The sequence below is a fragment of the Oryzias melastigma genome, unplaced genomic scaffold (assembly GCF_002922805.2).
Source record: "Oryzias melastigma strain HK-1 unplaced genomic scaffold, ASM292280v2 sc00160, whole genome shotgun sequence".
In the NCBI taxonomy this organism is placed as follows: Eukaryota; Metazoa; Chordata; class Actinopteri; order Beloniformes; family Adrianichthyidae; genus Oryzias; species Oryzias melastigma.
In genome coordinates this window covers 668,173-683,155 of record NW_023416878.1, presented here as the reverse complement: position 1 = coordinate 683,155, position 14,983 = coordinate 668,173, and the positions used below count along the sequence as shown (strand labels likewise).

At 37.1% G+C, this 14,983-nt stretch overlaps 1 protein-coding gene across 1 annotated transcript in view; it reads left to right on the top strand.

The window, feature by feature from the left end:
• LOC112138372 (protein-tyrosine kinase 2-beta) overlaps window positions 1-14,983 on the top strand; it is a 27,175-nt gene that overhangs the window by 6,739 nt on the left and 5,453 nt on the right. Inside the window, exons 6-23 of the mRNA XM_024260924.2 lie at window positions 451-505; window positions 579-719; window positions 797-868; window positions 942-1,043; window positions 5,048-5,165; window positions 5,281-5,320; window positions 5,431-5,465; window positions 5,548-5,595; window positions 5,797-5,891; window positions 6,242-6,323; window positions 10,508-10,608; window positions 10,721-10,836; window positions 10,960-11,060; window positions 11,141-11,230; window positions 11,461-11,665; window positions 12,896-12,995; window positions 13,836-13,883; window positions 14,078-14,206. Coding sequence (XP_024116692.1) covers window positions 451-505; window positions 579-719; window positions 797-868; window positions 942-1,043; window positions 5,048-5,165; window positions 5,281-5,320; window positions 5,431-5,465; window positions 5,548-5,595; window positions 5,797-5,891; window positions 6,242-6,323; window positions 10,508-10,608; window positions 10,721-10,836; window positions 10,960-11,060; window positions 11,141-11,230; window positions 11,461-11,665; window positions 12,896-12,995; window positions 13,836-13,883; window positions 14,078-14,206 — 1,678 coding nt within the window. The remainder of the gene's footprint in view (window positions 1-450; window positions 506-578; window positions 720-796; window positions 869-941; window positions 1,044-5,047; window positions 5,166-5,280; window positions 5,321-5,430; window positions 5,466-5,547; window positions 5,596-5,796; window positions 5,892-6,241; window positions 6,324-10,507; window positions 10,609-10,720; window positions 10,837-10,959; window positions 11,061-11,140; window positions 11,231-11,460; window positions 11,666-12,895; window positions 12,996-13,835; window positions 13,884-14,077; window positions 14,207-14,983) is intronic.

Here is a 14,983-nt window from a genome sequence, read left to right as displayed (position 1 = left end):
TATTTCAGCTACATGCTAGTTGTTTTGGATAATTTAGATTTTTTTTCCAGTTTTTTAGACTAATTTGGCATTTTGCTAATATTTTAGCTAGCTGTCAGCTTAAGGGTTTTCAGCTATCAGCTCCCGCCTTTTTTAGCTATCAATTTCAGCATCTTCAGCTATCAGCACTAGCATCTTTACCGGCCACAGCATTCACACGAGCATTATTGCAGGTAGTGCTATATATCTTGTTTTTAAAATGTTTTAGTATTATTTTTCTTCTATGAGGATTAAAGAAATGATTTTTTTATAATTTACCCATGTGGGGCATTCTGGAAAACACTGTTTCTGTTAGCCTAAGAACCAACCCCACATAAGAAAACAGTTATGTGGCCCTCACGAGAAAAAGTTTGGGGTCCCCTGATCTAGAAGTAAAACTGTCAGCACAGACTTCCCTTTCTCGTCTTGTAGGCGGGACGTGGGGCTGGATTTGTTCTTTCCCAAGGAGCTCATTGCGAGCATGAAGGTACAGAGACACCAACACAAACCTTTGGTTCTGTTGTGGTTAGGTTCTGAGTAATTGTGCGATTGCGTGTCAGCCTAAGCAGCTGCGCCGGATGATCCAGCAGACGTTCCAGGGCTACTGCACTCTGCAGCAGGACCAGTGCATCACGAAGTTCTTCACCGCTCTGGCTCAGTGCTACAGCTTCACGCAGGAGAGCTACGCCTGCCAGCTCGAGGTCCGGTGGACTTCTGATTCTTTGATTTGCAGCTCGTAAATCGTAATTCTGATTGGGAATCCATCCTTTGTCGACAGCACGGCTGGAGTTTGGCCATAGACCTGATCATCGGCGCTCAGGGGATCCACCAACGGACCGAAAACTCATCGGTGAGCAACACGTTCCCTGAACGCCTCCAAATTCAGCCACAGGAGTCAACACGTGTCGTTCTCCTCATCACAGCCCATCTGTCTGGCCAAGTTCTCCCAGGTGTGCAGCATCACCTGTACGGCAGAAGGGGACGGCCGCGCCCTTCTCACCGTGCACATCGACGGAGCCAAACAGGTGAGAGTACGGCTTCAGACCGTTTATGTGGCTACTACTATTAAACAATAATCAAGATTACCCAAAACGGACTGAAGCTTCGTGCGTTTAAAGCCCGGTCATGAATGAAACAGAAGCAAAACTTCACCTCAAGCTGACTAATATATCCCAAATCAAAATGCTTTACTGTATACATATTCATACGGTATACTTTGTACTGGATGACTGTGGAATTTAGTTTTTTAAAAAGTGAACATTTTTTCAATCAAATTTCTTTCCCTGTTTTTTCCTGTGGTTCCACCTTACTTTATCCACAGATGTTGTAGAGCAAAACTTTGGGGAATCATCCGTTAGACTGACCGATATGAACACATTTTTGTTTGTGAGTCAATACAAACGACCATGTTAGGCACAAAAACAGTGAAGACACCGGGATGCTCAGGTGGTGGGTGTGGTCTACTTTGTGGCACATTGTCTGGTTTTTTTTAGATGTTTTTAGGATTTGTGCTTTTTTGTTATTTTATTTATTTTTTTTTTGCTTTTAGAGATTTTTTTTCAGATTTTCAATTCAATCTTTTCTGTTTTTTGAAATAATGTTTTTTGAAATGCTTTTTACAGATAATTTATTGAATGATTTTCAAAGCAAATTTTGCTTTTTTGAAGTCGGGTTTTTAATTATTTTTTAGACTTTTTTTACTTTTTAGAGATTTTAGTTTTTAGTTTTTAATTTATCTCTTTCCGTTTTTCAAAATAATGCAATTTTTGTAGATGTTTTCAAAAAAGAAAAATATATATATGTATATACATGATTTTTTAACATGATTTTATAACATGTGCCTTAAGATATATTTTTTTTCCAAAGTTTGTATTCTATATTTATGTTGATGTTTTTTTAGAGATAATTTATTGAAAGCTTTTAAAAAAAATGTAAGTGAGATTTTTAATGATCTTTTTAGAGATTTTTCTTCCGTCTTATTTGAGATTTTTGCTCTATTAATCTTTTTTGGATTTTTGGAAAAAATGTAATTTTTGTAGATACTTTTTTAAATGATTTTATATACATATAAATGATTTTGTTTAGAATTTTTAAAAATAGTTTTTTACTAACTTTCCGGTATACTTTTTTATGTTTTTTACATATATTTTTTCCTTTAATTTAATACTTTTTTCTGTCTTTTGAGATATTTTTTTTCATTTATTTTTTGCACTTTTTTCTGATTTTTTTCACTTTTGGAGCACTTTTTTTGGGCCTACAACAGTTGTAATCCAAACAAAAACTGAACAGGAAGAAGAAAAGAGTCTGGCGACAGCGTGATGAGCTTTCAGCTGAGCGGACTGTGTCTACGACACATCCAGGATTTTCAACTTTTAATTGGCCGTCATGCTTTGGTTTACATGAGCAGATAGAGTTCGTGTCCAGCCTGTTTATAGTTGTTTACTTTTGTAGTTCTTAAAGTTTGCACGAAAAACAAAACAATTTGAATGAAAAATACAGGTTTTTATTGAACACATAAAAAAAAAAAATTCATTGAATGCAACACACTACCACACATTTAACACATGTAAACAGTATACAGATACACATGCATATTTACAATGACATCATACATTTTTTCTAGTATCAACCAATTATTTGATATTTTAACTGTAACTTAATGTTTCACATCAACAACTAATTTAAAATCCATTTTAAAACAATTCTAAAGTTTTGTTCCAAACACAGAATGACATCTCCATTTTACTGTAGTTCTTACCCAGCATGATTCACACATAAAATAACTCTAATGTTTCTCTTTTCTTTTATGTAAAAAAAGATAAACTACTTTAAAAGGAACAAAATGAAATCTCTAACATTCTTACATGTACAGTATTTTAATATACACCATCTGATTTGTTTAAGTAACGCATTTGTGGATTCTTCAAAACCAATTTTGATCAACTTTGTATTGGATCAATATTTGTTTTGTGTATATTTCCTCAAATTTCACTGGAATACTGGAAGTATGGAAGAATCTTCTTCTTTCCTTTGGGCTTTTCCCTTCAGGGGTCGCCACAGCGAATCAGTTCCCTCCATCTAAGCCTGTCTTCAGCATCCTCCACTCTAACACCAGCCACCTTCATGTCTTCATTCACTGCATCCATAAACCTCCTCTTTGGTCTTCCTCTAGACCTCTTTCCTGGCAGCTCTAGACTCAGCATCCTTCTACCAATATGTCTCTCCTCTGAACATGTCCAAACCATCTCAGTCTGGCCTCTCTGACTTTATCTCCAAAACCTCTAACATGTGCTGTCCCTCTGATGTATTCATTCCTGATCCTATCCTTCCTGGTCACTCCCAAAGAGAACCTCAGCATCTTCATCTCTGCTACCTCCAGCTCTGCTTCCTGTCTTTTCTTCAGTCCCACTGTTTCTAGTCCAAACAACATGGCTGGTCTCACCACAGTCTTGTACACCTTTCCTTTCATTTGTGCTGAAACTCTTCTGTCACACATCACACCTGACACTTTTCTCCACCCATTCTAACCTGCTTGCACTCTCCTCTTCACTTCTTTTCCACACTCTCCATTACTCTGTACTGTTGACCCTAAATACTTAAACTCCTCCCCCTTCTTTATCTCTTCTCCCTGTAACCTCACTCTTCCACTCTGGTTCCTCTCATTCACACACATGTACTCGGTCTTACTGCGGCTAACCTTCATTCCTCTCCTTTCCAGGGCAAACCTCCACCTCTCTAACTCCACCTCCACCTGTTCCCTGCTCTCACTACAAATCACAATATCAAATCACATCACAAATCACTGGAACTATGGAAGAATAAAGGCTGAATATAAAATATGAAGAAAGTTTTTTTGGTTCTTTGGGTTTTGTGGAATATACCTTAATACATTGTTTTTTTTTTTATTCCACATTTGGTTTCTATCGCATCAAATGAAGCTTTACTGTGTTGCTTGCTTTATCCGTACCCAAAACCACACATTTTTGTTTTATTTTCATTTAAAATTACTTATTGATCTCAAACCATTTTTTTTATTTTACTAACTCCCTTTCTATTTCTGAGATTCATTTGAAAATACCTCGACCCGAATAATATACATTTGTGTATCTGTAAAAGCAGCAAACTCTCTTTTTATTATTCTAGCAATGTTATTTAAATTAAGTATGAACAATATTAGTCTTAAAATGGAGCCTTGGGGAATTCCACAAGATGTTATGCTTTGTTTTTGGTATTTTTACCATCAATTTCAACTCATTGAAATCTATCTTGTAAGTAGGTTTTCTGCAAGTGCTTAAAGGGTAACCAAACGGGGAAGTTGGAGGCTGACTCCGCCCACAGCAGAAATGTGAAAATCCAGTCAGGGGGGCGGGGCTTGGGGGCAGGACTGTTATAACTGGAGATGCAGATCATGACGTTAAACTTCTGAAACTTGCATGGTTTGACCAATCACAAAATTCAACTGTCGAAGTAACCTGTAGGGGGCAGCACACAGACGATTTTTGACTATATTTGAATAATTAAACAGTTTTATTTTAATTTATCAACAGACAGAACTTTAAATTCCCATTTATAGAGGCCAAAAGCCAAAAAAACTTGATTTAGAGTTTGGTTGCAGTTTAACCACCACTCTTCAAATCACATCAAATCAAGCCAAACTAAATTAAATTAAATTAATCATTTTTATTGTCCCTGGGGAAAGTTGTCTTCACATATTAATGGTCTCATTAGAGTACATTTTAAAGTTTTTCCCCTAACATTAGTTATCATTAAAAAGCCCCAAACGCCCTCTGTAGAAACCAAAATAAGTTGATTCAGTCGATGCAGTGGTTGGAGATAGTTAGGTTTAAAAACGACTTTTACAGCCAGCAAACTGGCATCGCTGGTAGTCAGGAGAGAGTTAGTTCTCTTTGGCATGAATCCTATATTGTTGTAATATTACATTTTTAAGTCACATTTGTTTGTTGTTAGATGAGCATAAAAAAGGAAAAAATCAGTCCCGACTGATTAATTTAAACCTCTAAACTTCCAGCCGCTGTCGGTGAACGTCTCCTCCATGGCCGTAGCAGAAAACATGGCCGACTTGATCGACGGTTACTGTCGACTGGAAGGAGGCGCCGACAAATCCGTGATTACCAGACCCCCCAAAGGTAAAGGAGAAATCAAGAACAAACATTTCTCTTGCAATTATATACATATTTTTAAAGTTTCTGCATTTTTGATACAAAATGAGCTTTAAGTTTTTTTAAATGTGTTTCTGTACAGGAAGAGACGGCAGACAGAAGCTTCCTGACATCCCAGTGCAGTGAGTCACCATGGAAAGTCATGCCGATAAACTGTCACCACTCTTTCCATCTGAACAAACTTTTTGGAATATTTTGATTTGTCTACTAAAATGATTTTTCTCTTTTCCAGAAATGCCAGAGAAGTTTGTTCCAGTCGAGGAAAATGTGATTCTTTAGTCATTATTTCTACTCAGCAAAAAATTGAATGCACTTTGTTGTTATTTTAGTAAAAATTCCTTTATTCCAGGTTCTGATATTTATGCAGAGATTCCAGAAAGTATCGCAGTCTGCGTGGGTGAGTTCTCCTTCAAAATAAAAGTCTTAGAAAACCAAATTATTTGTAATTTCTATAAAATATTTGGCACCTGCAGGGAAAATAACAAACAAAAAAGTTTTTTATTACGTTTTTTTTTTTTAAAATTAGGTTCAAAATAAAAAAAAACGTAATTTAAAATTAAGAATATCATTAAAGATTTGTAATATTTTTCCTTTTTAGACAAACTGAGAATCTCCAGAGACGACGTTGTGTTGGGTGGGATCCTCGGTGAGGGCTTCTTTGGAGAAGTTCACGAGGGAGTTTATACAAGCCAGGTGAGTTCACCTGGTATCAAACTGTCACAAGATAAATACTTCCATTACCTACAATCGTGCCATGCTTTAAGGTCAGAAGCTGTTTACTTCAAAATAAAATAAACGAAAGCTTTTCTCAAGCAAAATCCTCAATAAAATGCTGAAGCATTAAATAAAAGAAGAAGTCATGTTGTAACATGTTCAATAGCTAAAGATGACTACGCAAAACCAAATTGCCAAACTGCCAAAAATGCTGAAGCAACTTGATGAGAAAAGCTTATCCCCTGTTTTTATGTATTCATGTAGACATTGTTAATTACTGATACTCGAGAGGAACAAACAAAAAATGAACTTTCATTTACTTAATGCAGAGCGGGGAGAAGACCCGCGTGGCGATCAAAACCTGTAAGGAATGCTCGGCAGAAGTGAAAGAGAAGTTTCTCAGTGAAGCTGGTGAGTACGTGACTGCTGCAGTCATCACTTCCTGTGGAGGCGGAGTCCTGATCTCGTCTCACTCAGTTTTACTACAGACAGCACTCCTTTGGAGCTTTAAGTGAAACTCTGCTTATCTATAAACAGTGGGTCTGTTTTTAGACAGAGGAACTTTGACGTTATAGTTGCTTCACTATAAAACAGAAGCTTGTGTGATACCAGAATATTAAAAGGATAGCCAGACCACAGCTGCTGTGAACTTCCTGTTTCCTGTGTGTTTGTTTTTGATGTGGCATATAATAAAACAGGACAGAGGAAAGCAGGAGTTTTGTTTCGTACACCTGTGAGTCCAGCGGCCCAAAACTACATTTTTAAAACTTTAAAACAATAATTTTTTAACATAATTATGAGCTAGATATATAGCGATACCTGTGATAATACTAGTGTGAATGCTGTAAGCTGAATTTGGCTGCTGAAGATGCTAGTGCTGAAGGCTAATAATGCTGATGTTGATAGCTGGAATCACTGAAGCTAATTATCAGCTAAAAAAAAACAAAAAAAAAAAAAAAAAAAAAACTTAGGTTAGCCAAAACAGCTAGCACGTAGCTGAAAAATAGCTTAACTTCAAAATAGCCTAAAAAAACTGAAAAAAGCCTAAATTAGCCAAAACAGCTAGCATGTAGCCAATAATAATAATATTAGCTAAACTCCAAACTAGCCGAAAAAATGAAAAAAAGCGTAATTTAACAAAAACAGCTGACATGTAACTGAAATATTAGCTAAACTCCAAAATAGCCTAAAAAACAAACAAAAAAAAACCAATTTAGCAAAAACAGCTAGCATTTAGCTGAAATATTAGCTAAACTCCAAAATAGCCTAAAAAAAGCGTAAAGTACTCAAAACAGCTAGCATGTAACTGAAAAAATAGCTAAACTTCCTTCAAAATTCTTCAAAAAAAGTCTAAATAAGCCTAAATAAACCTTCAGTAAAATTAGCTCAAACGTTAGCATGCTTTTAAAAATATTCCTAAACATTAAATTAGCCTAAAAACCTTAGTAGATAACAAATTAGCCAAAAACGTTAGCATGTTGCTAAAATATTAGCTGCATTCTAAATTAGCCTAAGAAACCTTCAGTAAATACCACTTTTGCTAAAACGTTAGCATGTTTCTTATTAGCTAAACTCTAAATTAGCTTAAAAAACCTTAGTAGATAACAAATTAGCCAAAAACGTTAGCATGTTGCTAAAATATGAAGTAATCTTCTTTTTTTTATTACTATAAAAGATGAAAACATAGTCCAAGAATATATTAAAGGTTTGTTGATAATCTACCAAAATGTTTGAAATCTGAATATCTTAGCATATTTTGCTTGATATTTCAAAAACTCAAAGTTTCTGAAAACCAAAAATACAAGCAGTAAAGTCATGAACGTTCTGATAACAATAAGCATCCAAAACCAAAAGACTGACATTAACATGTTAGGTTAAAAAAATAGTAAAATACATGCGCAATGAGATTGCAAATGAAACAAACTTGATAATGAAACAAGACTCCACAGAAAATAAAATTAAAAAACTGTTTAAATACTGTTAACAATTTTTTTTACCAGTTTTCTTTTGTAAATTAACTTATTTATAAATCTTGCAACCTTTACATTTTAATGAACTATAATTTATTTAACCATTTAAGATGATTTTTAACAATAATGCCTGTTTACGTATTGCTTTTGATTAATTGTTTTAATCTGAAAGTTAATTTTTAGACTCGGCTACGTCTCCCACTCTCTAAAAGGTTTAGATGTCCTCATCATACTTGGTTGGATTTGGAATGTTTCCAAGCTCTGTCTTTAAGGTTAACCTGAATAACCCTACCATGATGCATATGGTTACAGGTTCCTCAGTTTGATTTCTAGGTTTGTCACAAGTCAAACGAATGACGTTTTTTCTCTCGGTTTAACATCCTGAGTCTTGGAGTTTGTACTTCTGTCTCGATATCTGTGTATATTTGTTAGAAGTACTCGATCACACTCCTGTAGTGGTTGATCTCTCATGTTGGTCATACCTGGACTTGTTTCTGAGATGATTTTGTGGTTGCACTTTCAGTGGCTAGATGGTACCCTTTCTTTAGCTCTTTTTTTCATTTTGTCAACATATTGTCAGTGAGAAGTTTCTGCGTTTTCATCAAATGCTGCTCCAAAACTGTATGACTAGGGAAGGAGTTTGGTTTGCAGAGCCAGCAGTGAGTCATACCTGTTCTCGGTGCATGCTGGACTCCGGCAGAGCATCCCTCTATCACCAGTTCTGTGTAGTCTTTAAGGACAGAATTTCTAGACTGAGCCAGGGCCGGACGGGGTCACGTTTGGGGACCACTTTGCAGATGATGTTGTCCTGTTGCCTTCATCAACCCCAAACCATCACATCCAATGAGTGTTGGGAGGAAGGTCAACACTCAAGTCTGAGGGTATAAGGAAGATAGTCTGTCCTTTCTGGGAAGGTGTAGTGCTCCTGTCCCCGGGTGGGGTCATTTCCTCAAGGGACACAGGGTTGGGGCATGATATTGACAAGGGGATTGGAGTGGTGTCGATTGAAGAAGGAGCTGAGCCAGAAAGCAATACTCACCTATGTTCTGAGCTCAGAAAGAACAAGTCCTTCATACAAGCAGCTGAAATGAGCTTCCTTTGTAGGGTGGCTGGATGCTCCCATAGAGACAGGGTGAGAAGTTTGGTCACCCGGAGAGATGATGGCTAATTCCTATTAGAAAAGATACATCACCTGTGATGATGCTTTTTGCTTAAAGTAGTCACTGAAGATGCTGAAGCTCTTTGGTGAAAATGGTGACAGAATTTATTTTAATTGCTGAAGGGATTTGCTGAAAAATGCAAAAACGATTTGCAAAACGTTAAATTTGCCAAAAGGCTGGAAATTTTGTTAAAGAACTATGAAAGAGCGCTGAAGTTGATCTGAATTTCTGAAAAGTTCTTAGTAAAATTGCTTAAAAACCCCTTACACATGCCAATTTTGTAAAATATTTAGTGTGTTGCTTAAACATTAGCTAAGCTCCAAATTAGCCAAAAAAAAGGCTAGCTCGTTGCTTAAATTCAAGCTAAACTCACAAACACCCTAAATTTCCTCATTAAATTAAATTAGTCAAAAACATTAACCTGTTGCAAAAATAGAAGCAAAACTCTAAATTAGCCTTAAAAAAACTCATTAGATAACAAATTAGCCAAAAATGTCAGCATGTTGCTCAAATATTAGCTAAACTTTAAATAACCCCACGAAACCTTACATGAAAAAATAGCTAAAAAAAAGCTAGCTCTTTGCTTAAATTCAAGCTGAACTCCAAATAGCCTAAAAATCCTCAGTAAACTAAATTAGTCAAACACGTTAGCATGTTGCTAAAATAGAAGCTAAACTCTAAATTAGCCACAAAAAAAACCATTGGATAAAAAATTAGCCAACAAACGTTAGCGTGTTGTTCAAATATTAGCTAAAATCAAAATTAGCCCCCAAAAACCGCAGTAGATGCCAAATTAGCTAAAAAAAAAAGCTAGCTAATTGCTTAAATTCAAGCTAAACTCTAAAATAGCCTAAAATTCCTCAGTAAACTAAATTAGTCCAAAACGTTAGCGTGCTGATAAAATAGAAGCTAAACTCTAAATTAGCTTAAAAAACCCTCAGTAGTTAACTATTTAGCCAAAAACGTTAGCATGTAGCTAAAATATTAGCTAAACTCAAAATTAGCCCCCAAAAAACCTTAGTAAATGCCAAATTAGCCTAAAAAAGCTTGCTCTTTGCTTGAATTCAAGCTAAACTCAAAAATAGACTAAAAATCCTCAGTAAACTAAATTAGTCCAAAACGTTAGCATGTTGCTAAAATAGAAGCTAATCTCTAAATGAGTCTAAAAAAAACCTCAGTAGTTAACAACTTAGCCAAAAATGTTAGCATGTTGCTCAAATACTGTAGCCTCTTTGATAAATGACAATCAATTTGCCTCCAAGCTATCAAAAACATTGTAATTTAGACTTTAGCATTGTCAGAGTGGAGGGTTTCCTAACAGGATTTAGAAGATGTTTCCATGTTTTGACTCAACTCCAGTATGAGAGCTCTCATTCGTCTGACAAGACTGAGTTTTATCGTATTGCAGCATCGTAGAAATTAGCATTGGTGCTGATCCAAGCTGCGTTGTTGGTTCTGGTTGTAGGTCTGATGAAAAACTTGGACCATCCTCACATTGTCCGTCTCATCGGAGTCATTGAGGTGGATCCGGTCTGGATCGTCATGGAGCTCTATGAACATGGAGAGGTTGGCGTTTCTAAGTTTTATGCAGAAAAGTTCAAATGTCTGCATTTTGCATGAATGAACTACAATAGATCTGTGTTTAATGCTTTGGAGTGTTGTTTTGTGTCTCCCAAAGCTGGGAAACTATCTTATGGAGCAGCAGTATATGTTGACCGCAGTGACGTTAACCCTGTACTCGCTGCAAATCTGCAAGGCTTTGGCCTACCTAGAGGGACTCAACATGGTGCACAGGTAACACTCGCTGGTTTGGACTGAAGGCTGAGGAGTACTCTTACTCCAGTCAGCTTTAATGACATTTCTATTTCTGTTTTGGTTCCTCCTTTCATCTGAAACTTCTGCTTTTCTGTTCTCCAGAGACATCGCGGTCAGAAATGTTTTGGTGGCTTCATCGGAATGTGTCAAACTTGGCGACTTTGGCCTGTCTCGATATGTTGACGAGCAAGAGTACTACAAAGGTAAAGATGGTAAAGTCTGTTTCTGATGTCGGTGGTGCAGGAGGGGAACTCAGGCGGTCTTTGTTTTTGTCCGAGTTCAGCCTCAGTCACCCGGTTACCAATTAAATGGATGGCACCGGAATCGATCAACTTCAGACGCTTCACCACAGCCAGCGATGTGTGGATGTTTGGTGAGTAATGACACACATGATCATTTTGTCTATCTGCGTGTCGGTCTATAAATAGCTAAAGGAACTATCTTTGACAGTGTTGCATGGAGTTGCTTAAAATAGCAAACGTGTCGCATCTAGACGCACACCTGCTGCTGTTTAGACGACTCTAATGTGTGAATTGATGAAGCAATTTCTCAGCTGCTAAGTTCTGCATTGCGGTAACCGTGTTGTTGTTGGTGTTGTCGTAGGCGTGTGCGTCTGGGAGATTTTCTCTCTGGCCCAGCAGCCCTTCTTCTGGCTGGAGAACAGTCAGGTGATTGACCAGCTGGAGTCGGGAGTTCGCCTTCCTAAACCGCAGCAGTGCCCCCCGCCCGTCTACGCTCTGCTCACCCGCTGCTGGGCCTATGAGCCGCCCCGCCGACCCACCTTCAGACAACTTGTCTGCTCCCTCAGGTGTGTGTGGTAGACACAAGGAAAGTGTTGAAGTTCTTTCTGGTGTGCACACTAGGGCTGGGTTCATAAACCGATCTAAATCGATCTAAACTGAATATATTCTGGAATAATATTCCTGCCTTTTTATTATTCATAATTATGTTGAAAAGTTACAGTTTTAAAGTTTTAAAAATTGGTATTTTGCTAGCTTTTTTGGACTATTTTGTCATTTACTAAGACTTTTTTAGGCTATTTTGAAGTTTGGCTAATATTTACACACTAGCTAGTTTAGCTAATTTAGGCTTTTTCAGTTTTTTAGGCTATTTTTAAGTTAGCTATTTTTCAGCTACATGCTAGCTGAGTTGGCTAATTAAGCCTTTTTTTTAGTCGGCTGTTTTTGAGTTTAACTAATGTTTCAGCTATATGCTAGCTGTTTTAGCTAATTTATCCTTGTATTAGTTTTTTAGGCTATTTAGGAGTTAAGTTGATATTTCTGCTACATGCTAGCCGTTTAGGCTAATTTAGGCTTTTTAAAAAGTTTTTAAGGCTGTTTTGGACTCAGGCTAATATTTATATGCTAGCTGTTTGGGCTAATTTAGGCTTTTTTCAGTTTTTTAGGCTATTTCGAAGTTTAGCTAGTTTTTTAGCTACATGCTAGCTGTTTTGGCCAATCTAAGTTTAAGTTCATAGTAATGTTAAAATGTTTGTTTTAAAATGTAGTTTATTTTCCTAAGCTTAATAGATCAATAATCTATCCATTAAAGTAGAAATTGATCTAATGCATAATGTTAAAGTCTGTTAGCTTGATGCTGACATTTAATGGGATTTCCCATAGGGCGGCTAATGCTAACGCTCGGTGAACATAAACATACATTGCTGACTAAATGAACATCTTTATATGAATTTTCCAAAACTCTTTTAAGGAAATATTTTCAAAACAACCATTTGTTTGTTGCTTTCTTCTTCTTCTGGAATAAGGTGTAATGCTATAGCTCCATCGCCACCTAGTGGCCAAACTGAAACGTCCTCCAGGAGAAGCAGAACAATTGTTGGAGTTTATCCATTTGAGAATCCATGTAACACTGTATGATATTATTTCACTAATACATTTTACAGTATGTGAACTGTATAAATATATTTAAAACATATATAGATCATTAAGGTATTTCTAACAAAAACATCAGAATCTATTCTAGAAATGATTGGTGATACCCACCCTAGTACAGACTGATGTATGGTTGTGTCTGACAGTGACATCCAAAGGATGGAGTCTGAGCAGCAGAACCATGGAGGCAGAGCCAAAGCCACCACATCCATGTTTGACCATAATCAAGCAGATCCTCCACCCAAGGTTTGAGTCTCGATCCAGATGTTTCATCTTCCTAATCCAGATGGAAGCAGTTTTAGGTGGTTTTGGTGAAGCTGCAGTACCAAAAGCTATTAAAAAAAGAGAAATGGATGCAGTTCATCTTATGGTCACTAGATTACAGCACCTGCATGTTTGAACCTCATCATTAAATGTTTGCAGAGGACAGACTTGTGAGACTAAACGAGTCTTAGCCAGGCCAACGGTAAACGTTGAAGAGAGTAGAGGTGTTAGCTGCTCAGAACTGAGTCTTTTCCTCAGTTTAATGTCGCTGAGGAAAAGACTGAAGCCTGAGATGTGAGATGACACATTAGAAAAAACATGAAGTAAACACTAAGACTACTTAGGGGCCCGGTAAAAAAAGGTGAAGCAATAAAAACAAATTCTAGTTCCTAACCAGAACTTGTTTTTATAAAAATAAAAAAAGTAAAAAATGTTTTTTAAAAAAACAGTTACTATCTGGTGCACACCAGATAGTAACTGTTTTTTTTTTCTTTCTAAAAATTGAATAAAAAAATGTTCTGGTTACTATCTGGTGCTTATACGTCACTAGCCAGATTTTTTTTATTATTAATATTTTAATATTTGTAAAAACAAAATGTTTTCCTTTAATTTTTTTCCTTAAAGTTTCCTTTAAGCCTTTTGTACCTTGGGACACGCACAATCAATATTTTTCAAACCCTGTGTTTCCAAATGTTTCCCAGTGTTTGGTCGAGCAGGCGGTCAAAGGCTTAAGGAGAATGTGCAGCAGATAGTTTTCCTGCAGCAGCAGAACGTTTGTCTCCATGTCCTCACATGATCTGATCTCTGTCTGTGTCTCACCAGCCGTCCAGAATACAAGGCCACACCCTCCCTCGGATCAACCACCCAAAGGTGTCATCACACATGCACCCACACTCGCACACGTTTACCAGAAACCTCTAAAAAGCTGACGGCGCTTCAACCAAACGAATGTTTTAAAAGAGAGACGAATTTGATGAGTCACCTCCAGCTCGGTTACCATGTAGATGAACTCTCCAACTTCACAAAAGGGTCACCACTTTGCCTTAAACTGTGTGTGTGATCAGGTCCCTGAGGCTCAGGCGGCCCCCCCGTGGGACAGCAGGAGAGTGGAGGACACGCTACAGCGGCAAAAGCAGCAGATGCTGATGGACAAGCTGTGGCTGGAGCAGGAGGAGAAGCTGCTGGTTCCACATGTAAAAACACTCTCACACCTTTCTGTCCACCAGCAGCAGCTCCAGATGCTGTGAAACAGAACGCTCTGACTGACTTCCTGTTACAAGGTCCTGTCCAGAACTTAACCACGAGGTGTTTTTTTAACAAAGTGCTCCAACTTTGCAAAAACAAGTAACATTTTAGAAAATAAAACGTATATTTTGACTATTGAAGTTGATCAACTTTAATTAGTATTTAAAATAAACATTAAGAGAAATGAAAGGATTGAGTGATCACAATAAAATGTTATCAGAGGATTTCTGAAAAAGAACTGGATCTGAGGATCTGTTAGTCACACTCTCACAGTCCATGTGCCATTGATAATGATCAATATTTGACTGGTCGGTCGGTCAGTTGGTTGATTGATTGATTAATTGGTTGGTTGATTGATTGGTTGGTTGATGAATTGATTGGTTGGTTGGTTGATGGATTGATTGATTGGTTGATTGATTGGTTGGTTGGTTGATGGATTGATTGGTTGATTGATTGGTTGGTTGATGGATTGATTGGTTTGTTATTTGGTTGGTTGGTTGATTGATTGATTGATTGATTGGTTGGTTGATGGATTGATTGGTTGGTTGATTGGTTGGTTGATTGGTTGGTTGATTGATTGGTTGGTTGATGGATTGATTGGTTGATTGATTGGTTTGTTGATTGGTTGGTTGATTGGTTGGTTGATTGATTGGTTGGTTGATGGATTGATTGGTTGGTTGATTGGTTGGTTGATTGGTTGGTTGATTGGTTGGTTGATTGATTGA